Raw genomic sequence first — 22,980 nt, 5'->3', positions numbered from 1 at the left:
CTACCTTTAAGTCTCTATAAACTTCAATCGGTTGAGATAATGGCTCATTCAAGGGCGAACTCTAACCTGGGCTAAGTTTAGTAGCAATTATTTACCAGCTAACTTGGTATATTAGGCTCACATATCACAATAAGAAATGACAGCTCCACAACCTAATGAACAAGATGAAGACCTACTTAGTCTAACAACTAATATGTGAAGATGATCTTTCGACCATTTCTGTTCAAACAACTAATACGTGAAACAACTAATACGTGAAGCTCATCATTCGATCCTATCTGTTCATAGATTTCTACACGCGGTGGATCAAATCAAATGAGGGGTAGGGCGTAAATAACGATATTTGATCGGTATTTTTTCAATAAAATGATTGGACGAGTACAATAGGAAATCATACATCCATTAGTTTGGATGCATTACAAAGATAGATATGCTCTAACGGCTTCAAACTGATATAAAATCACCAATACATTTTTTCAGCAAAAAGTTATTATAAGGATCATAAAATTAACCATTGAAACTCGTACTTCAATACAATATATAGGTGTACACCGAGTATAGATAGGCATACACCAAGTTTCCACATTATGACTACTACGGTTCGAGCATGTTCCCAATTACAACACCTCTCTACTACGATTTTCGATCAAGTTCCCAATTACAACATCTCTTTACTACTGTTCGAGCATGTCCCCACTTACAACATCTCTTTACTACGATTTTCGAGCAAGTCCCGAATATTACAACATCTCATAAGTCAATCAACTTTGGGTTAAAGTAATAAACGCCTTAACCGTTATCTCCTAATGTATTTATCTTCCTCAATACCTTCCAACAGAAGTTCCTTAGACAACAATATCTTCCTTCCCATCACCTCCCCTCCCCGCTATAGATTCTAAATCTCATTTCCTTATTCTAGAGAGAGAGAGAAAGAGATCAACACAACACAATTGTTTCTCTCTCTACCTTCTATTAACTTGATCCTGAATCATTTCATTTCCAACTGGAATACAAACTCAATTCGTTTTGTTGATTTTGATTAATCAACATTTTAGGTTTCGTTTTCTCCTCTTTCTTTAAGTTGAGGAAATGGCGAAGGCGATTGCGAGACAAACCTCTAGTCTTGCTTATCCAGACAGATTCTATGCTGCTGCTAACTACGTAGGTTTTGGTGGATCTTCAGAAACCACCATCACTTCTAAGTTCTCCAATGAAACTGCTGTTCTACTTTACGGATTGTATCAGCAAGTAAGCACATCATCTCTCTCTTTCTCGTTTCTGTTTTTTCTCGCGGATCCGAAGTTCTTCCTTGTGAATTCGTGATTTTTCTGGTGCCAATTGTCTCAATTCTTGTGTTTGATGTGTATTTCTTGTCCATAAACCTTCATTTCTCTAGCAATTCGTATAGATCTGAATCTATGAATTGAAATTGTCCTTGATAAATCAACACTGAGTGTCTAGATAGATTAGTAAACGTTGAATCAATCATCTGGATCGTGAAATTTTGGATTATTTGTTTGATATTCTGTATATGATCAGATTTGTGAATGTCGGTTGGAAAAATGGCTTGTTATAGTAGTAAAATTGGAAATGCTCAATATCAGTTGGAAAAATGGTTTGTTTTTGGTGGAATTAAGTCGTGAGAATTCATAATTTGTTCTGAAAATGTTTTTTTTACCGGATATCTACTTTCAGGCAACTGTAGGGCCTTGTACGACTCCAAAGCCGCGAGCTTGGAATCCGGTGGAACAGAACAAATGGACGAGGTTAGTATGCATGAGCAGAATTACTGTAATTTCATTCTGGTTTCGAGTTTGAGTATCACAAATTGTTGAATACTTAGAGACATAACTGTTTAAATTGAATACAATTATGGTTTAGTTCAAGGGTATTAAATCACTTTGGAAGCTCATCTGAGCACCCTTTTGATTCATCTTTGCGTCTAATAGTTCCATTTAAACTTATGTCATGTCAACTCTTGCCGATTTCAATATTTCTCGTAAAAATATGGATGTTGTTCTCAACAGTTGGCACGGGTTAGGAAGAATGGCTACTACAGAAGCAATGCGCCTTTTTGTGAAAATATTGGAGGTACGTACAAAGTGGAAAATTAGGGATTTTCCTTCGATGATAATTTTCAGCCGGCTGATTACGGTTATGTGCAGGAAGAAGAGCCAACATGGTATTCGCGGGTGCCTGAATTTTTCATTGAACCTGTTGTAGATGTGGAAATGAATCCGAGCCATACAAAAGTATCAACTCAAGCTATACTTTTTACATTTATGTTAAAGTTATCATCCTCATCTACAAAGTTTAGAATGAATTCATTGAAAAGAAAAAAATATTGAATTTTTTTAGTACCTACTGAATGATAGGCTAGTATCAATTATCCCCAGGTGAGTGTATAACAGGATTCATGAGTCTTCTGAGTAAATACTCTCGAAATTATGAATGATGTATACAAGTTTCTTTATATCAATGTTGAATCTATTTTGTTCGTAACTTAGGTTACAAGAGATCTGAAAATGGAATGACATATTATTGTTCAAAAACCATTTTTTTGCATAGAAGTACCAAATTATGTAATAAATCTTGATATTCCAGTTATAAACTAAATTTACTTCCCAAACATATGTTGCTAGTAAACAAGCATGTCAGTCGAAGCAAGTTATTAACTTATTATTACCTGTACATCAAACCAATAAACTGTTTAGCTAGTTTTACAACTAGTGAGTTGCAAGTTCCAATCCCTGGTTTTCACATTAAGTGCACATTACTTGGTCCACATTTTTTTTTTTACTGTATTTTAGTTACTGGTGATACAGTAAGAAAAGGAGCTGTTGACGAAGTTAATAATTTCTTAGACAGATGATCACCCTTTAGTTAGAATGCATTAGAAATATTATCCTATTATGGAAGTGATAATCAATACACCCTAACTTGTTTGTTGCAGAATCTAGATGCAGATTTAGTTACTCAGAATGGCAACTCTTCACCTGAGCCAAAGACTATTTCCACTGAAAATGGGAGCTTGTTAGAGACTCAAGATAAAGATGTTGTGTTGGAAGGAATTGGTGCAGTGGATGTATTTGATCAATGGGTTGCACCTGTCTTATCTGGTCAACGCCCAAAAGCTCGATATGAGGTGTAATTCCAGACTTTCTAATCCATATATGCCTTATAGTTGATGTCCCTTCGAAAAGAAGGTAATTCGTGTTTTCTTCATGATGTAGCTAACATAGTCAATTCTTGCAGCATGGAGCAGCAGTGATCCAGGATAAAATGTATATATTTGGCGGTAACCACAACGGCCGTTACCTTAATGATCTCCAGGTATGCAATCTCAGACTCAGAGGTTATTTATATTTTATAGTCTGTTCTGGAACCATCAGCACCGGAACATCTTTGATAATTTGAAGTATTGTTCTTTTCTGCAATGTTGTATTATTAAACCAGTCTGTCTTGCAATCCGAGAAAGCAGTCACTGTCACAAAAATGTCATATGGACGACCTTCTAGATTACTTTTTGGCAATATTTTCCATATTCTTTGTCTATCGAAACTTCTAAATTGTTTTTCCTCACAATTTTACTTTCTGAACAGTTAGATACTTAGTTTTTACTATGCTGGAGTGTTATCTCTAATTTTTGGAACATTGTAGGTTTTGGATTTGAGAAGCTTGACATGGTCGAAGGTAGAGGCTGAGGCAGAGAAAGAGCCTCTAGAATCATCATCTCCAGTACCTTTAGCTCCTTGTGCTGGTCACTCCATGGTTAGCTTAGAATGCATTTTTGGTTTTTACAGTTCTGGAATTTGTGATTAGGCTAACTAATATCTCCTCCTTCTGTTACATAATACATTTCAAACTGTGTGTTCTTTAGATACCTTGGGAAAACAAGCTACTTTCTGTGGCTGGACATACAAAAAATCCTTCTGACACGATCACAGGTGAATTCTTATATGTTTATGTTGTTCCTTATTATTATATTTCAGTTGTGTTATTCTTATATTTGAATTACTTCTCATGGCAGTGAAGGCATTTGATCTAGAAACAAGCAGTTGGTCAACCTTAAAGACTTACGGCAAGGCACCGGTATTTAATATGCACAATTGTATTTAAGCACAAATCTAGATAGTCATTTTCTTTGCTGGTACAGGCGTTATAATTTCCCTCGCGAGAAGTGTAACTTCAGTATCTATCCTACTACATGAACTCTTGACATGTCAAGGCATAGTGAGTATTTAACTGCTACATTGCAAGAAAGGCAGACCGCCACCAGCATATTAACATTAAGAGTTTAGATTTAGACTATAGGAAGCAAGTTAGCTAAAAAATCAGGATAATTCTGATTAGGTTTAATTAACGAGGATACCAAAATTTGGAGAAACAATATCACTTTACAGGAAATGGTTGTACATGATCTGTGGAATCCTTTCTGAAATTTGTTGTTTTTCTCTGCTTTTTCATAAGTAGAACTTAGAAGTCCCACATGATTTATTGTTTCTGCAGGTCTCACGTGGAGGTCAGACGGTTACTCGTGTTGGAACAAGTTTAGTCATGTTTGGTGGTGAAGATGCAAAGAGATCTCTTCTGAATGATCTACACATTCTTGACCTTGAAACTATGACCTGGGATGACATAGATGCTGTGTAAGAGGCTTCTTAATGTCTGATGGACATATATTATGATTTTTCTGCAGTTTTACCCATTTGTTTTTTTTAAGCTTCTTCTTGTTGGCTATGTTGTTGTTGTGACTCTAGTTTATACTGTATACTGTTAATGGAGATCTAATACAGGCAAAATGCCTCAAGTTTATCTTCAAAAGACACGGAAGCATTTCCCCTTATCACCAACTTATAGCATAGTTACCTTTTCGTTCCAATGTGTTTCTTTTTCATGTGTAAAAAACACATTTCTGCTCTACATTCTGATTGTTCTAACATTGTAAATTAAGCTAAAGAACATTAGCACGTAATAAGTAGGGCATATTTATTACATCGACCTTAAGATAATTTTGCTATCAATTTATAATCAGGAAGAGTTAGAATCTGTTTTTTCCTTTTTGTTCTAGTTGACACCAGAATCTTATTTTCCGCTATTATTTTTAGGGGGGTTCCTCCTTCTCCACGATCAGACCATGCTGCTGCAGTACATGCAGAACGCTACCTCCTTATTTTTGGTGGGGGCTCACATGCTACATGCTTCAATGACTTGCATGTTCTTGACTTGCAGACTGTAAGAGACTTCTTATTTTAATATATATCCTCAATTCTAATAAGAGTGACTATCATAAATAATTCCAACGATTTTGACTGTTGCAGATGGAGTGGTCAAGACCAACACAGCAGGGCAATCTTCCAACTCCCCGGGCAGGTCATGCAGGTGTAACTGTTGGGGAGAACTGGTTTATTGTTGGTGGTGGTGATAATAAAAGTGGTATGTAGTTTTGAAGTACTTTTGTATATATATATTCGTAGCATGAATAACCACATTTGAATCCTGGGTCATTTCTGAATGTTGTATTACCAACTCATCCAATTCCATTTGAGCAGTTCCAAGAGCCCATTGACCTGCACCACAGTAGGCTATTTGTTCCCTTATCTCAGTATCATGGTTTGAACAGGCTGGTAGCTTCTTATGATTAGAGAAACTTGTAACAATACATTGTGATGCCTATGAATCTGTTATCAATAACAAGACATTGTGACAATCTAAAGCAGTTAAAGTTCAAAATTCGAAGTCGTACGATATAGGAAAAACAAAGTTACGAATCAACTTAAAACTTGTAGGGAGAAGCTTCTAATTTGGTTTACAAATCAACTTAGAACTTGTACAACGACCACTTCGATATTCGTGGACATTTAGTGTTTTTAAAAACTAAGATTTGTATATTATTGCAGGTGTGTCGGAAACTATTGTGCTTAACATGTCAACGTTAGTTTGGTCAGTTTTGGCCAGCGTTGAAGGACGTGTTCCTCTGGCAAGTGAGGTAGGTTTGAGAATATTTCTACAATTAGAAGTTAAAAAAAAGAAGCATTAAGAACATCAAAACTAAGATGCTGTAGGATTGCAAATTGATTCACTGCAAATGATTCCTAATACAGGGATTGAGTCTAGTTGTGAGCTCCTTCAATGGTGAACATGTACTTGTATCATTTGGAGGATACAACGGAAAATACATCAATGAGGTTGGAAACTGTATGCCTTTTGTAGCCCGTGTCGTTTCACTGATATTCATATTTTTAACTTCATTGGTTTCTGGTAGGTCAATGTTCTAAAACCAAGCCTGAAATCATCAATGCAAGCAAACACATCAGAGAGTCATCTTCCCGAGAGTGTTCCTGCCTTACCTAATGCAACAAATGTCACCAGGGACCCGGAGAATGAGCTTGAAACCGGCCCAGAAGGAAAGATAAGGGAAATTGTCATGGACAATGTCGACTCAGAACCTACGGTATTTGACCTTGGCACGACTATTCATTTTGTTAGTTATGCCTAATTTTATTTTCCATCTCTGCTCGAATTAATTTTGTTTGATAATGGGTCTGGTTAATTTGCCTCTACATTTTCGACATAGATCATTTTTCACTTAATACTGGGAAATCTTATGTGCAGAACACAAAAGGCAAAGAAACTGGTGAACAATTATTAGCAGCTCTAAAGGCAGAGAAAGAAGAACTGGAGGCAGCAGTCGCCAAAGAGCAGTTGCAGACGATTCAACTGAAGCAAGAGTTATCAGAGGCTGAGAACAGAAATACGGACCTTACGAAGGTAATAAGAATGTTAACTTAATGCTGAAGCAGGTACTCTACATTCTAGGGTTACTTTACATTTGTTCTAACAAAAAATCAAATATTAAACAATAACTCAACGTTTACCTCTTGAAGATGTAAACAATCTTTTCTACTTAGTTCTTTTGAAGGCGTACTAGCAGAGAAGTAATCACTACTTATTTATCGACTTCCTTGGACCTTGTAGGAACTTCAATCTATCCGTGGTCAGTTGGCTGCCGAGCAGTCGAGGTGTTTCAAGCTCGAGGTATGTAATACAATGTCCTTTTAAAGATGTTTTCTGTTGGTTGGCGAATTGGTTCAACTTGAGAATCTCTACTTACCTTCACGTAAAAGTGACAACTTTGCTGTTTATTAATAGAAAATCTGATAGGTCGACCTTGAAACGTATCAGCTGTTGCGATTGTAGATAATAATTGTAAAAGAATAATGAGTTTCGAATCTCTTTAGTGACAAAATCTGTACATATGAAGAGTTGAAACAGTACTCGGAAATCCCAGGCTCCGAATCTTACCCAAGAGCGAGAATTTGTATGTGATCTAAATAAACCAAATCTGCATAAACACAATATTTTGATAATGTTTCTTCTTTTGTAATATGAAGAATAATAATCAGAACCACTAAACAAGTATTATTTCGAACAAAAACAGGTTGATGTTGCTGAACTTCGACAGAAGCTACAAACAATGGAAACCTTACAAAAGGAACTTGAGTTGCTCCAGCGTCAAAAAGCTGCATCAGAGCAGGCTGCGTTGAACGCCAAACAGAAGCAAGGATCAGGCGGTGTCTGGGGTTGGCTTGCAGGGACACCCCAAAAGCCCAGCGATGAAGATGATGATGAATGATCAATCACAAACCCGAGTTTTCTACTTGTGTGTACCCTTTCTCTTTCTCATTTCCTTCCATACTTATCATACTTTCTGGTACCCGTAAATGAAACATCTTATCCTCATTTTTGTCAGAAACCAAGAATTTCGGGGACTTATACTAGGCTCACTTCTGTAATTCGAATTTGGTTTTTGAGGAACATTAAAGCTTAGGCGAAGCTCTACTAGAGAATGAAATGAATTATTTTTTGAAAGCTAGAAACTAGAATAATGTCAACAAGGAGAGAGAATTCGCCTTCTGTTATAGATGAGTTTGCAGAAAAGTAAGTATATATATATATATATATTGTTAATTCATTCTTGTTATCTTTTGTTTACGAATATTTCCAGAGGAACAGTTTTTCTTTTTGGGTGTTTGTCTAATGAAGTTTCAGAATAGGGAGAGAATGTTTGTCTCATGATCAATTTCTTCTCATTAGTTATTCTCAAGGACTGTTTATTTTTACTATATTCTGAGTCCGAATCCGAGTTCTATTTATGTGTAACTTACTTGTATAACTAGGGTTATTCTGTGCATTTATATCTGCAATAAAATCAGAACGTAAAACAAGTCCAAGATTTGGCTGAAAAACTCTATGGATGAAATTTAGTCTTGTTTTAAGGCTTTACTCCATTAGAGAAAAAAAAAAGAATGGAAACATAAAAACTTACATATAAACTGTGTTTTTTTAGTTGCAACACATAAACTATGTTTAGATTCAGATATATATCGGATTTTTTGGAAAACAAACAGAATCTGATAGTAGAAGAAGAAACATTTTGTTTTAGTTTGGAAAAGGAAGAAGTATCCTGTGTTCGTTCATGGAGAGACATAGAAAATGTGTACTGCCCACTTTAGTTTTCAAGTTCTACAAATGGAGCAATGTATTCCTTACTGATAGAGCTAACATAAAAGCCCACAGACTCGAAACTTGAAGCGGGTCGAAGGCCCGAAGGGTTAACAGGCACCCGCTACCCGATACAGGTAGAACCCTCATACTGAATGAATAATGGCGCTATGAGAATTACATTTTGCCCACTTGGCTCGAATACCTAATGGTCACCATACATAGTTACTCGCACCCGCCTGTCAACTATTCTACCTGCGAGTAACTCGCCCAAAACCCTACTTATAGAAGTCGGATGCTAACATTGTGGCATTCCATATGGTGAAAAAAGAGTTTGGGTTGCGGTATGAATATATGAAGGGTAAATTGGGAAATAATTAGTTAGTTGTTAAAGTTGGCTAGGTTGGATTAACGAAAAAAATCTAAAGGGGGCCAAAACGAAAGCTAGTCATCTTTAAGTCTTTAACGGGTCATTTTAACGAGTTGGTCATCTTTAGGGGGCCAAAATAGAAGTAATCCTTCTATAAATGCCCGTGTCGGTTTATTCAGAACATAACAATAACAATTACAACCAACATTTGGTAGCATAAGTGGCGCATGTTGACATAAACTCCAAAACTTTAAAAGCCGCAGATTCTATACCAGAAGAAGTGAATTCCATGGTATATTGAACTTAATTTATTGCCAATAATTAAAAATGTGATTTAATAAATATATGATAACTAAGAGAAGGGATGAGAGGGGAGAACAACGTGAACACTCTTATTATAGGTAAAAATAGAAAAAGATAAGTTACCTTATTATTATAGGAATATGGGTATTTATAGTAACATTGAGGAGGTGCTATATGGTGATTTAAGTTAAATCGTCTAACCCACATCTCCAAACCGCCCGTATACTTAAACCGCCTCTACAAAAGACTTGAGCCTGAAGCACAGAATTGTATTGGACCTCTTATGCATGCTTCCAAATTGGCTCGTTAATAGGCAAGTAATCCTATAAGCACCCTTGAAATTTGTCTCCGGGCATCCATATAGCTTATATTTTAGACAGACATATATAACACTCCCCCTTGGATGACTACCACTGAAATATTTGTCTCATTAAAATCTTAGCAGAAAAACTCAGTGAGACAAAATCTCATGAAGGAAAAAAGAGTACAATAGTATATATTCTGAGTGGCGCTGGATACGCAAAAAGCTGTCTCGTTAAAACCTTGCCAGAAAATCCAGAGGGACAAAAACTAGACGAAGGAAAAAGAGTAAAAAGCGTAAATATCCAGTGCTAACGATGTAAAAATCTCAATATGACAATAGGGTCGCCCTAATGAATATCAGATAGACAGATGTAATCTTACATCGTCAGATTATTCACACGCCGCATACCGATGTCTTCTACTAGTTTTCTAAACGTTGTGGTAGGCAAAGACTTGGTGAACAAGTCATTGTAATTCTCGAATGATTATTTTTTCTGGATATCAATCTCATTATTCTTCTGGAGATGATGTGAGTAAAACAACTTCTGAGTGTTGTGCTTAGTTCTATCGCCTTTGATGTATTCTTTTTTTATCTGAGCGATGCATGCTGAATTATCTTCGTGAATAACTGTGGGAGAATTTGTGATAGAAACAAGACCACCTGAGCTTCTAATGTGCTCAATAATAGATCTTAGCCATTCACATTCTCTTGTAGCTTCATGAGGAGGGATAATTTCTGCATGGTTAAACGAGGTTGCAGACATACTTTGCTTACTAGATCGCCACGAGAAAGTTGTACCTCCGCTTGTGAAAACATAACTTGTATGTGAAATCTCTTTGTGTGGATCAGAGATATAACCAGCATTAGTGTATCACTTCACTTGAGAATCACCAGATATATTCTTTGAATAAAATAATCCTATGTCAGTTGTTCCTCTAAGATATCGAAGAATTTGCTTTACTCCGACTCAATGTCTCTTAGTTGGTGCAGAGCTATATCTGGCTAATAAATTCACTGCAAAAGCAATATCTGGTCTTGTGTATTGAGCCAAATATGATAGTGCACCAATAGCACTCAGATATGGTACTTATGGACCAATGAGTGTTTCTTTTAATTCTTTAGGACGAAATGGATCTTTTAGAGCATCGAGAGACCTAACAACCATGGGAATACTAAGTGGATAAGAATTCTCCATGTTAAAGCGCTTCAGAACCTTTTCAGTGGATAATGTTTGATGTACAAGTATGCCATTTGTATTTCTTTCAATTTGTAAGCCAAGACAAAATTTTGTTTTTCCGAGATCTTTCATCTCAAATTCTTTCTTTAAATAAAATGTTGCTTTAGGAATCTCTTCTAGATTTCCTATAAGGTTGATATCATCAACATATACTGCAAGAGTAGCGCATCCAACATCACCTTTCTTGATAAATATACATTGGCAGATGAGATCGTTGGCATAACCTTTTTTTTATCAGATATTCACTAAGCCAATTGTACCACATTCGTCCAGATTGTTTTAATCCGTGTAATGCTCGATTTAGCTTTAATAAATACATAGTATGTGGGTTGCCTTTAGGCAATTTAAATCCTTCAGAGACTTTCATATAAATATTAGTATCCAATTTTTCATATAGATATGCAGTGATCACGTCCATTAAATTCATCTCGAGTTCTTTTAGAATTGCTAAACTGATCAAATATCGAAAGGTTATTCCATCCATAACTGGAGAATATGTTTCTTTATAATCGATCCCTGGTCTCTGCAGAAAACCTTGTGCCACGAGTCTTGCTTTATAAGGAACAACTTCATTCTTTTCGTTTCATTTTCTAACGAATACCCATTTGAAACCTACAGGGTTTACACCTTTGAGTGTCAGGACGACAGGTCCAAAAATATTACGTTTTGAAAGTGAATTCATTCAGTATTGCTTCTTTCCATTTTATCCAATAAGTCATTTTTCGGCATTCCTCAATAGAATGTGGTTCATAATCATCATTTTCAGTGATAATATCAGTGGCTACCGAAAGCGCAAATATATCATTGATGATTATGTTATCTCGATTCCACACTTCACCGTTATAAGCATAATTTATAGATATCTCTTCAATTGGAGATAACTCATATTTTTCAAGAGCTTCTGCTTCTTCTGGGGCTTCACCCACTTCTAGGAGTGTATTAGCTAAAGCTGTAGCTTGTTGATTTGTTGTCTCTTCTGAAGCATTACTTGCTTGTAGTTGGTTTTTCCTCTTCCGGGGAACTATATCTTTAGAACCGATTGGTCGTCCACGTTTTCAGACGTGTTTTGGACGATTCATTTGATGTAATACTTTTATCATGTCTTTCAGAGACATCTACGAAGCGTGCAGTGAAAGTCTCACCTGTTAGGTGTTCTAGATATCGAATAATAGATGGTGTATCAAAACCAATATATATTCTCAGTCGGCGTTGAGGCCCAAACTTCATGCGTTGGGGAGTTGTAATGGGAATATATACAACACATCAAAAAATACGCAAACGAGATATGTTTGGTTGTTGGCCCTGAACATATTGAAAAGGTGAGTATTAGTTATTCATTGTAGGACACAACCTAATCAAGGCTGTAACATGGAGGAATTCTGGTCCCGATGCAGTAACAGGTAGTTTCGTTCTCATCAACATAGGTCTCACAATCAGTTGGATATGCTTAATAAATATACAGAAACAATGCGCCTTTTTGTGAAAATATTGGAGGTATGTACAAAGTGAAAAATTAGGGATTTTCCTTTTATGATGATTTCAGCCAGCTGATATGGTTATGTGCAGGAAGAACACCCAACATGGTACTCCCGGGTGCCTGAATTTTTCATTGAACTTGTTGTAGATGTGGAAATGAATCCAACCCATACAACAGTATCTATCAACTCAAGCTTCACGTTACATTTATGTTAAAGTTATCAACTTATTATCCCCATTTACAAAGTTTGGAATGATTCGTTGATTGATGTAGAGGAATTGGTTGAAAAATATATGGAAGAATAGAGGCGGCCAAGTATAAAGGTGACAAACTAAAACGGCCAAAACCGAAGCTACAGGTGTCGGAGTTGAACGAAATTTTGAGGAATGGTGCGAAATCGCCTTCCGGACAATGATGTAGCAGAGAGAGGTTGTGAGATGGAGGAGAGAGAGGTTGTGAGATGGAGGAAAGAGAGTAACTGACATTTAACGGCAACTGAAACTCAATACAATCGTTGTCTGTAAAGTAGTGCATAATCGAATGCAAGTATTCCTTTATAAACATTATATTTTTCAACTATAAATTTTGATTTTAAAGGCAAAAGAATTTTTCAACTTATAATGTTTTATTAGTCTAAGTTAATAAATAAATATTTAGTATTACAAAAAATCTTTGTTAACTAAATATCTTACAGTAATAGGTTTAATCCTTCTGAAATTTTTATAAGGTTAGTTAAAGATATATGCAGAAGTCATACGTATAAAAAAAGTTACATATATAAAAAATGATAGTAACTTTCAACTAATAACCCAACTTGCGTTAAACACTTTAACTTCTCATTTAAACCTAGAATGTTTTTGAAAACATTCTTTCTACATTCAAAGTTTTTAAAGAAGACCCGAGACACTCTGAATATCTATATAATAATAGTAGTAATGGGATTAAACCTTCACAAGTGTTTATAAGGTTCTTCAAAGATATATGCCAAGGGTTAATTTTTCTGTAGAATCAACAAATAGTTTGTATAGATTTTTCGACAAAAAATATTGTGATCGTTCAAGTTAACGACGGACCAGATTGTCTTCTTAGCACCAAATTAGTTGGCCCATTCGCTAAGCTCGTCAAGGGAGTACTTCCGAACAACAATGTAAGTATTCTTAGAGTATATTTTTAACTTATAGATTGAAATATTTAAAGTAAACTAATTTTCAATATCTTATTTTACTTTTTGTAGATTTGCAAGGTCTGATCAGTTTGTTAAAAGATTTTGATTTTTAAAGTAAAAGAATTATACATATTGTATTTTATTTTTTGTATTAAATTATGACACCTATAAAGTTTATTTTAATAAATATTAGTTAAAAACTATTAACTAATAAAAGAAAGTAGTTTACTTGAAGTTAAAACTAATTTTAACATAATATGTTTTAACTAAGTATTCCTTTAGAAACATTATATTTTTCAACTATAAATTTTGATTTTAAAGGCAAAAGAATTTTTCAACTTATAATGTTTTATTAGTCTAGGTTAATAAATAAATATTTAGTATTACAAAAAATCTTTGTTAACTAAATATTTTATAATAATAGGTTTAATCCTTCTGAAATGTTTATAAGGTTAGTTAAAGATATATGCAGAAGTTATACCTATAAAAAAAGTTACATATATAAAAAATGATAGTAACTTTCAACTAATAACCCAACTTGCGTTAAACACTTTAACTTCTCATTTAAACCTAAAATGTTTTTGAAAACATTCTTTCTACATTCAAAGTTTTAAAGAAGACCCGAGACACTCTAAATATCTATATAATAATAGTAGTAATGGGGTTAAACCTTCGCAACTGTTTATAAGGTTCTTCAAAGATATATGCCAAGGGTTAACTTTTCTGTAGAATCAACAAATAGTTTGTATAGATTTTTCGACAAAAAATGTTGTGATCGTTCAAGTTAACGACGGACCAGATTGTCTTCTTAGAACCAAATTAGTTGGCCCATTCGCTAAGCTCGTCAAGGGAGTAATTCCGAACAACAATGTAAGTATTCTTAGAGTATATTTTTAACTTATAGATTGAAATATTTAAAGTAAACTAATTTTCCATATCTTATTTTACTTTTTGTAGATTTGCAAGGTCTGATCAGTTTGTTAAAAGATTTTGATTTTTAAAGTAAAAGAATTATATTGTATTTTATTTTTTTGTATTAAATTATGACACCTATAAAGTTTATTTTAATAAATATTAGTTAAAAACTATTAATTAATAAAAGAAAGTAGTTTACTTGAAGTTAAAACTAATTTTAACATAATATATTTTAACTAAGTATTCCTTTAGAAACATTATATTTTTCAACTATAAATTTTGATTTTAAAGGCAAAAGAATTTTTCAACTTATAATGTTTTATTAGTCTAGGTTAATAAATAAATATTTAGTATTACAAAAAATCTTTGTTAACTAAATATTTTATAGTAATAGGTTTAATCCTTCTGAAATGTTTATAAGGTTAGTTAAAGATATATGCAGAAGTTATACCTATAAAAAAAAGTTACATATATAAAAAATGATAGTAACTTTATCGAAACAAGTTTGATATGGTACCACGTTACTTCTTCTTATGGATCCGGTAAGTGACCTTGTAGGTTTAAAAGTTTTCTATTCCCCGTTTTGATATACTTCTTCTTATGGTTTAATATTTACTTGGAGATGACTTTTTTTCTTGAAATCAAAGACAAACCGCTGAAAGATGGACCACGTTATTTTCCACAGACAATCCGCCATATAAAGGAAGTTCATCCAGATTAGTTTATGAACTTGTATAATGTTAATGAAGAGGGAATGCTTGGCACAAGCAACATGGTAGAGCCAAACTACTTAGGTAAGTATTTTATACCTAAAGTTTTGCGTAGGGCTAAGGTGTGAAATCAACTTCAAGAGATAATGCTAGGCACATCTATACGTTTCGATGCCTAGAAAGGATAGTGAATCTTGGAGTGATATTACTCTCTTCTCAAGTTATATTCTCTTAGTTTTAAGAATTAAGTACTTGCGATCAGCACCGAAGTAACTCATTGATTGGGGGTGTTCCAGAGTTGATCCTCTGACGAACTTCAAAGTTTGTTATATATGAAATCTTGAATTATTTGCGCTTAATTTGAACTATTAGAATAACTTTTGCGACGTACGCGAATAAAATTTATCCTATACTATAGTAGCTAGAAGGTATATATCTATAAGCGTGAGTCTGTAAATGGGGATGGAGGATTGGCTCCCGTCATATCCCTCTTTTATCGGCTTAGTTTGGGAAAACTTATCAGTCAATTAGACTCATTTTAGGCGTTGATTTTTTAATCAATATCTAGGCCATCCTCACAATAGTTCACATTGAACAAAAACCTCCAACCCCTTGTAGTATTAAAAATTAGAAGTAATACTGCAACCAATTCCTTAGTTCAAGAATATATAAGAAAATGATTTTCGGTAATAATGATCTAAACGTTGCGGAGATGATCTCCTTGCAGGTTAAGAGTTGTTTTAAGATGATTTTCGGTATATAAGAAAATGATTTTCGGTAATAATGATCTAAATCTCATCTCTTTGCCCCTTGGCCGAGTCACGAGTCTAGCTCCATGAACTGACTGCAAATATCAGCTGACCTAACCAAATCTAGAAATTCTGGAAGACATCATTTACTAACAATCAACACCAAATGGTCTAGAATGAATTCGGATGCCAGTTCCTTCAACTTGAGCAGCACATAGGTTTCCAAGTGCATGTGCTACTACTTCCTTTCGTACGACAAATGGTGTTGTAGAGAGAAGAAGCAATAACACTGGGACAAATACCACAATATAAAATTGATTCTTATATTTGTTCTATAGGGTCTCTTCTTTATCCTTTTGAGGTCTATGACTCACTGTTTGTTCTTATATTAACTATCCACTGATTAATAAAACTAGGCAATAGCCTATTTCCATAAAAAAAAAAACTATCCACTGACCAAGTTTACAAATAAATAAATAATTCTTAAATGGACCGACAACAACTGACCCATTACCCACGGTCCCCCACGACAAATGTCGTAAGCGCCACGACAACTATCGTAACCGCCACGACAACGATCGTAACCAGTAAAAAATGGTCCGACAACGGATGGACCGTTGCCATGGGTGTTTTCTGTGTCCAACCCTTTATGCACGGAACGACATGGCTCAAAGTTGTGTCTACTGTGGTGGTGGCATTTCTAACAAGTCACGACTATCAAATAGGTCATGCTGCACCGACACGACCCGTTAGCGATTTTCAAGGTGTAATAAATTTGTTTACTGAATTTCCTACCAAATTCTCTCGCAACCTAGAAGCTAGAAACTTATTACAGAAATTAGAGTTTGTTAAGACTCCTGGGAACTATACGACTAAACAAAAACTTTATGTAAAGAGTTTATTATTGAGGAGACAATGAATGTGGAGATCAGTATGATAGTATGACACCCGTTTTTCGTTACAGAGGACGATCATATTGAGTTTCTTTGTCGGTTCAGTTTCTTTAAGTCATGAAACTAGTCATTATTTTTTTAAAGCAGTCAAAAAAGCTCAAGTACTGCAATTGAAATTATTAAATTTACTGAGAAATTGAAGGCATTAAGTGGCCAGCCAAATTTACTGATACGATTTTACGGAAACAACTTCAATGCCAATTTTTATGAAACTATGAAGAGGGGTGAGGTAAGTGACTCTTTGGGTTTAAAAGTTTTTTGTTTCTCCGTTTTAATATACTTACTTCTTATGGTTTAATATTTACTCGTCGATGACTTTTTTTTCAAATGAAAGGCAAACCGCTTAAAGACGACGTTATTTTCCAAACATAATCCGACACGTCCGGGAAGTTTATCTAAATTTGTTGATGACTTTTTACAGAGTTCATGAAGAGAGAATGTTTGGTATAAGTAATATGGTAGAACCAAATTATTTAGGTAAATATTTTATCCCTTAAGCAATGGTTGATTTGGATATTGTGTGAAATCAACTTCAAAAGAGTATGTTTGGCATAGGAAACATGGTAAAGCTAGGTAAATATTTATCCCTAAACCATATATTGGGTTCACTTTTTTTTTTGTTGAAGTGAATATTGGGTTCACCCAAGTGTGTGAAGTTAATTTATGTTACACTTTATTTAAGTGTGTGAAATCAACTATTTATTATATCTATTTAAATTTTAAGTGTGTGAAATTGTGGCTGGCGTGTTATAATTTCAAATAATCTAGTACAATAGTTGTTACATCATTAAAGACTTGGACTTGTCCCTTAGCCGAGTCTAATTACTTAGTGTGCTACCCACAAGCCAGATTCAGTCCACGGGTTATTCAAGCGGTTTGGCAGATTCCAACTGCTAAACTCGCAAACGAGGCTAGCAAAACTCAATCAAAAGAAGAAACAAATAAGTAAGGTTTGGATTTTAATAGGGATTTGCTTACTAGCTCCATGAATTGAATGCAAATATCAGCTGACCTAACCAAATCTATAAATCCTGTAAGGCATCCTTTACTAACAATCAACACCAAATGGTCTAGAATAAATTCGGCGACCGGTTCCTTCAACTAGAGCAGCGCAGAGGTTTTCAAGTGCATATGCTACTATTTCCTTTCTTATGTCAAATGGTGTTGTAGAAAGAAAAAACAATAATTCTGGGACAGACTGCCTCACCACAATATATATATATATACACACACACACACTTGTGAGCAAGAAAACGTATTGCAATGTTAGATAAAACCCAGACGACCTCTTGCATTATTTGCAAAAGGATTCAATAGAAGTGGTGATAAGGAATAATTATATAAGATTTAATGATTACAGAAATACCTTGAAGACACGAATATCGCTTCTTAAACATCTTATGGGCTCTGATATATCACTTACTAAACCATTAATAAAATTTTAGTGTAATATGAGATAAAGATATGGTTCTAGATTATGTGGTCATGTAGTAGAGTCTTTACTACCCCGTGGTATTATGTCAAGCTACAAGAACATATACTTTTTGTTAGTTGCAGTTCATTTGACTAGATTTCAGAAAAACCAAAACGAAACAGCCAAGTCCTAGGTACAGCAGAAGCTAAGATAACTTAAAGTACGTGGAGTTTGAATCGAGTACTTAAGACCTTTCTTCTCCTGCAAATCCAACAACCACAGACTGACATTGCTCTTAGCAAACACTGGCATCCTTACAATAAGAATTAGAGTAATTTCTCAAATAGCCCCAAACTTTGTGACCAGCTTCCTGCCTAACCTCCTACTTTGTTAAAAATATCCAGATAGCCACCTTTTTTAGTTTCCGTTATAACAAATTAACCATTCAATATTTCTCTCTCCTCTATCTCATAACATCTCTCTGCCACCCCATCTTCTAGCCACCTCATCATCTTCTCCAGCGAAGGTCGTCGGCCGACCAATTTTCCGGCTGTCGACCATCAACCCTAAAAAAAAAACCTTTCTTTTTTCTCTTCTTCCTCTCTCTCCTATTTTCTCTCTTTTCTTCTTCCTCTCTCTCTCATGTTTTCTCTCTCTTCCCCTCTTTTCTTTCTCTCTCTTCTCACCCCCTCCCCCTCTCTCTCTCTCTCTCTATATATATATATATATATATATATATATATATATATATATATATATATATATGTATGTATATATATACGGCCGGTGAAGGGTTCACCTTCGCCGGCCGCCGGCCGCCGGTCTGGGAAACCAGACCTTCAAAGGTCTGGAAAAACCAAATCTAAAGGTCTGGTTTTTCCAGACATTCTGACGCAGCGGAAAACTAACAAAAAGAATTAGAACTTCGTCTAAAACTTATGGAACCCAGAAAATGCCTTAGATCTCCGTCTTAAGACTTATAGAACCAAAACTAAGAATATAAAACTAAACCTAATCCTAATTCTAGCATTAGGGGTTCCTAAACCTAATCAAATTCAAAAGAACAACTTTAAAAAAAAAAACTAAAATCCTAAAATTATAAAACTGCTAGAAATATTAATTCTCTACTAATAAAAATACGAAATTACTAAAATAACTAGATTATTAGATATCTAAGATTCTCGAGTTATTTTTCGAAGATCTCCCTGCATCACATTCGTCGGTCTGGGTTTTCCCCAGATCTCCCTGCATCACATTCGATTTAGAGAGAATTCGTCTTCTATTATAGATAAGTTTGCATAAGAGTACGGGCATATATATATTTTTGGATATTTGTCTAAATGAAGTTTCTGGACAGGAAAACATAGTTTGTGTCATGATCAATTTCTTCTCATCGGTTATTCTCAAATATAGTTTATTCTTATATTATGTAAGTCTGAATCTGAGTTATATTTATGTGTAAATTACTTGCGTAACAGGGGTTAATCTATTCATTTATATCTGCACTAAAAGCGGATCTTAAAACAAGCATAAGACTTGGTTGAAAAACTCTATGGATGAAATTTAGACTTGCTTTAAGGTCTTGCTCCATTAGAGTGAAAAAATAACGGAAACATCAAAAATTACAAATAAACTATGTTCAGATTCAAGTTTCGGGTTATTTGGAAAATAAACAGAACCTAATACTAGAAGAAGAAATATTTTGTTTTCGTTTGGAAAAAGAGAAGGGGTATTTTGTTTTCGTTCGTGGAGAGACATTTTAATGAAAACTCAAGGATGATCTAGTAAAATGGAAAATAAACAGAATCTTATAATTTCAAGTAATCTAGTAAAATAATTGTTATATCACTAAAGACTTGAACTCGCCCCTTGGCCGAGCCGAATCCTGAGTCCAACTACGTAGTGTGTTACCCACAAGCATGATCCATACCCCGTTTTACTAAGGCGACTTGGCAGATCTCAACGGCTAAACTTGGAAATGAGTCGAGCAAAACTCTATCAAATGATGAACCGGATAAATAGGGTTTTGGGTTATAATAAAGATTTGCATACTAGCTCCAAGAACATATGGTTTTTGTTAGTTGCGGTTCATTTGACTAGATTTCTAGAAAACAAAACGAAACAACCAAGTCCTAGGTACAATAGAACCTGGGACTTTAAGTGAGGTTTGAATCAACTTCTAGAGACCTTGCCTATAAACCCAACAACCACAGACTGACGTTGCTCCTAGAAAACACTGGCATCTTTGCAACAAGAATTATACTAATATAATTCGATTTAATGGGAAAAAAGGCTACGGGTTAAGCAAATCATATACTCCCACTACCCTTTGAGCAAATGGAGCATCCAAAGCTGAATTATTTCATCAATCACCAAAGTCACTTTGTCCTTACTAGCTAATGCTTCTCTTATTTCTTTGCCAACTGCAGCCGTCTAGTTTGCGGATGTGATAATAAATCACATTCAATAAAAACTACGAAACCACAATAATAAAATATTCCTATAAAAGTTCATCAATCATAAAGATACTACCCATTTTAGTTGAATTATAAAAGAAGCAATATTTCTATTTGAAATATCATCTGGTTAACTTCGAGAAACTCTTCTCGATTCAGAAAATAAAAGACAAACAAAATTATTTTTAAAAGAATTAGCTGGAATCTTGAAATAAAATTAGCTGGAAAATCTCTTCTCCGAGATCCGCCATTTTTCGATCAAGAAATGATGAACTTTGTTTGAGGCACCGAACTTCAATTTCTTAGAGAGAAAATTCAAATGGATTAAGTTTTGCAACAAAAAAGAACTAAGATAAAAGTTCCTACCATGTGTCCTAAATGAAGATTTGAAACTACTTATTTCTCTCTATCAAAATTACGTTATTCTTAGTTAATGCAACACTCAACCTAAAAAACTAAAATTGACAAATTGGATTACTTGAGTTTGTAACGAACAAAAGTTTGATAGAGATTACTTGAGTTTGTAATAAAAAATCATTTACCAACGCAAGACTCATTTCGAATCTCAATATAATGTGTCATAATAATAAATGTTGAAAAACAAATTACATTATTTGGTAGTAACAAGGATTATGATTCTTCTGGGGGAAAAATACCATGAGAATCAAATTTCTCCAAAAGAAATAATCGCAATAAATACGGAAATTTTATTTTTCGCAAGAAATTCACCTACCAAATAAACCATTAACCGATGCCATTCATTTCCACATAAAAAAAAAACCCTAGGATGTTGTACATTTAACAACGGTCATATAAATAAATGTTGGTCACAATAAAAGAATCCCTAGTAACATATCATCCAACTAAACAAAAAGTCCCTCATAACACAGAATCCCTTGTAACATATCATTCAACTAACAAAAAGTCCCTCATACGCACCATTTAACATCATATTGACTTTTTTCAATGCTTTCGGGTGATTCTGTTGGGTTTTATACCCTTATACTAATGTTTATAGCGGATAATGACATCTAATGTCTAACATTAGTATCCCCAAGATCATCATGCAAAAACTAGTAATTAAACTAATAGGAGATAAAAGATTACCTTAATCGCTATTTCCTTCGAACTAGTAGAATAGATTAAAGAAGACCAAGAGCTTCAAACGTAGCTCCTCTACTTGGGACACCGAACGGTGTATTCAATCTCCCTCCTTGAAAGCTTTCTAGAACTCCAATGGAGGTTTGATAATAAGAAGACCTTCTTCTTGCTTGACTAGAAGATAGCTTGGGAATTAGCTCACTTTCTCCTCTCTACTTGATGTGGTAGAGCAAGAAAGCTTAAGGAGAAATTCCACACCTTATTCTCTACCCTAAGAGTGTTTATATAGAACCTTAATAAGAATCCACCTTCTTTTAAGTTTCCTAAAACACCCTTTAGAATAAGATATAGGGAAATTATCAGCAACTTTTGGTATTTTCTCAATTCCCTATGGAGGGGGAGTCCAAAAACCACTAAAATTTGCAGATATATTGTTGTATATATCAGAAACTTACCCTAAAAAATTCAGCCCAATCCGAGTCCTAGAAGTACCCGAATCGGTCTAGGCCCAAAATCCTTATTTCGGGCCTTTTGCCCAAATTCTATTTAGGCCTATGAGATATGTTTATGGGACATTCCCATTGTTATATCACACTCCCACTAATAATATTATCCGATTAAATACCCATTCTTATGTGTAACCTGATGTAGGATCCGATCGAAGTTAGCCGCGAATTACTTCGTAATTCGACGATCGTAGTTGGTTTCTAGCATAAACTCTACGACCCCTAAATCAATCGGACTTGATGATCTTCTTCATCAATTGTCCTAGCCGACAAATTGCTCGCATTGCAATCTTGGTCGAAGGACATCTCCTTCAACTCCTTCAGATCCTACCATACCTGCAAAGTCGTTCGCATATTTCATCAGTTTGCAGAAATTTTCTTGAATAGAATCATCGTTCCCCAAGCACGGTAAGCTTTCTTTGGCTTCATCGCGCAGTTTCTACGATTGCAAAGCGAAAAGAAGATATCAAAACGCCATCCGACTCTGCATATTTATACATACTGTTTGAAGATTTATTGGAATTTTTAAGAATAGACATGTACAAGTAACATAATTTTAATATCCCAAAATCTCACCAACAAATATCATAAAAAATAAAATACATCTAGAAGAGAACTACAACACAAAAATGAATGCTTGAATTATATTACCTGATAATTAGTTAAGTCTTTTTCCAACTTCTCTTCATTTTCAACCACCTCTTTTGAACAACAGCTGCAAAACTTACTACGTTCTTTTATCTCAGACATATCCGTCAAGATCTTATCTTTTTCATCTTCATTTAAATTGGCATCAGCATTGATAATCTCATCAA

General features: G+C 34.6%; 1 protein-coding gene across 2 annotated transcripts; it reads left to right on the top strand.

Annotated features, from left to right (window-relative positions):
* Positions 1-8: 8 nt before the first annotated feature.
* Positions 9-8,126, top strand: ACBP4 (acyl-CoA binding protein 4). Of its 2 annotated transcripts, XM_086661320.1 has the most exons (19): positions 9-1,248; positions 1,696-1,766; positions 2,028-2,091; positions 2,166-2,252; positions 2,954-3,145; positions 3,256-3,333; positions 3,661-3,771; positions 3,881-3,947; positions 4,031-4,092; positions 4,510-4,649; positions 5,109-5,235; positions 5,322-5,436; positions 5,901-5,989; positions 6,105-6,188; positions 6,266-6,454; positions 6,616-6,771; positions 6,979-7,038; positions 7,442-7,663; positions 7,754-8,126. In XM_086661320.1, the coding sequence occupies exons 1-18, from the start codon at positions 1,090-1,092 to the stop codon at positions 7,634-7,636; spliced, it is 2,046 nt and encodes a 681-aa protein (XP_086517446.1). In that variant the 5' UTR covers positions 9-1,089; the 3' UTR covers positions 7,637-7,663; positions 7,754-8,126. The 2 variants fall into 2 exon arrangements, with proteins under 2 accessions (XP_086517446.1, XP_086517445.1); XM_086661319.1 differs by having other exon boundaries at positions 7,442-8,126.
* Positions 8,127-22,980: the final 14,854 nt, after the last annotated feature.

The sequence above is a fragment of the Eschscholzia californica genome, unplaced genomic scaffold, assembly GCF_041429995.1.
Source record: "Eschscholzia californica isolate CP2 unplaced genomic scaffold, dmEscCali1.0.p SCAF_2, whole genome shotgun sequence".
In the NCBI taxonomy this organism is placed as follows: Eukaryota; Viridiplantae; Streptophyta; class Magnoliopsida; order Ranunculales; family Papaveraceae; genus Eschscholzia; species Eschscholzia californica.
This window is presented reverse-complemented; position numbering and strand designations above follow the sequence as displayed.

Bases quoted from the DNA above. Each gene is read 5' to 3' on its own strand.
- ACBP4 (XM_086661320.1), top strand. From the start codon at position 1,090: ATGGCGAAGGCGATTGCGAGACAAACCTCTAGTCTTGCTTATCCAGAC. The intron at 3,334-3,660 runs GTATGCAATCTC...GGAACATTGTAG, and splicing joins GTTACCTTAATGATCTCCAG to GTTTTGGATTTGAGAAGCTT. The intron at 5,990-6,104 runs GTAGGTTTGAGA...TTCCTAATACAG, and splicing joins GTGTTCCTCTGGCAAGTGAG to GGATTGAGTCTAGTTGTGAG.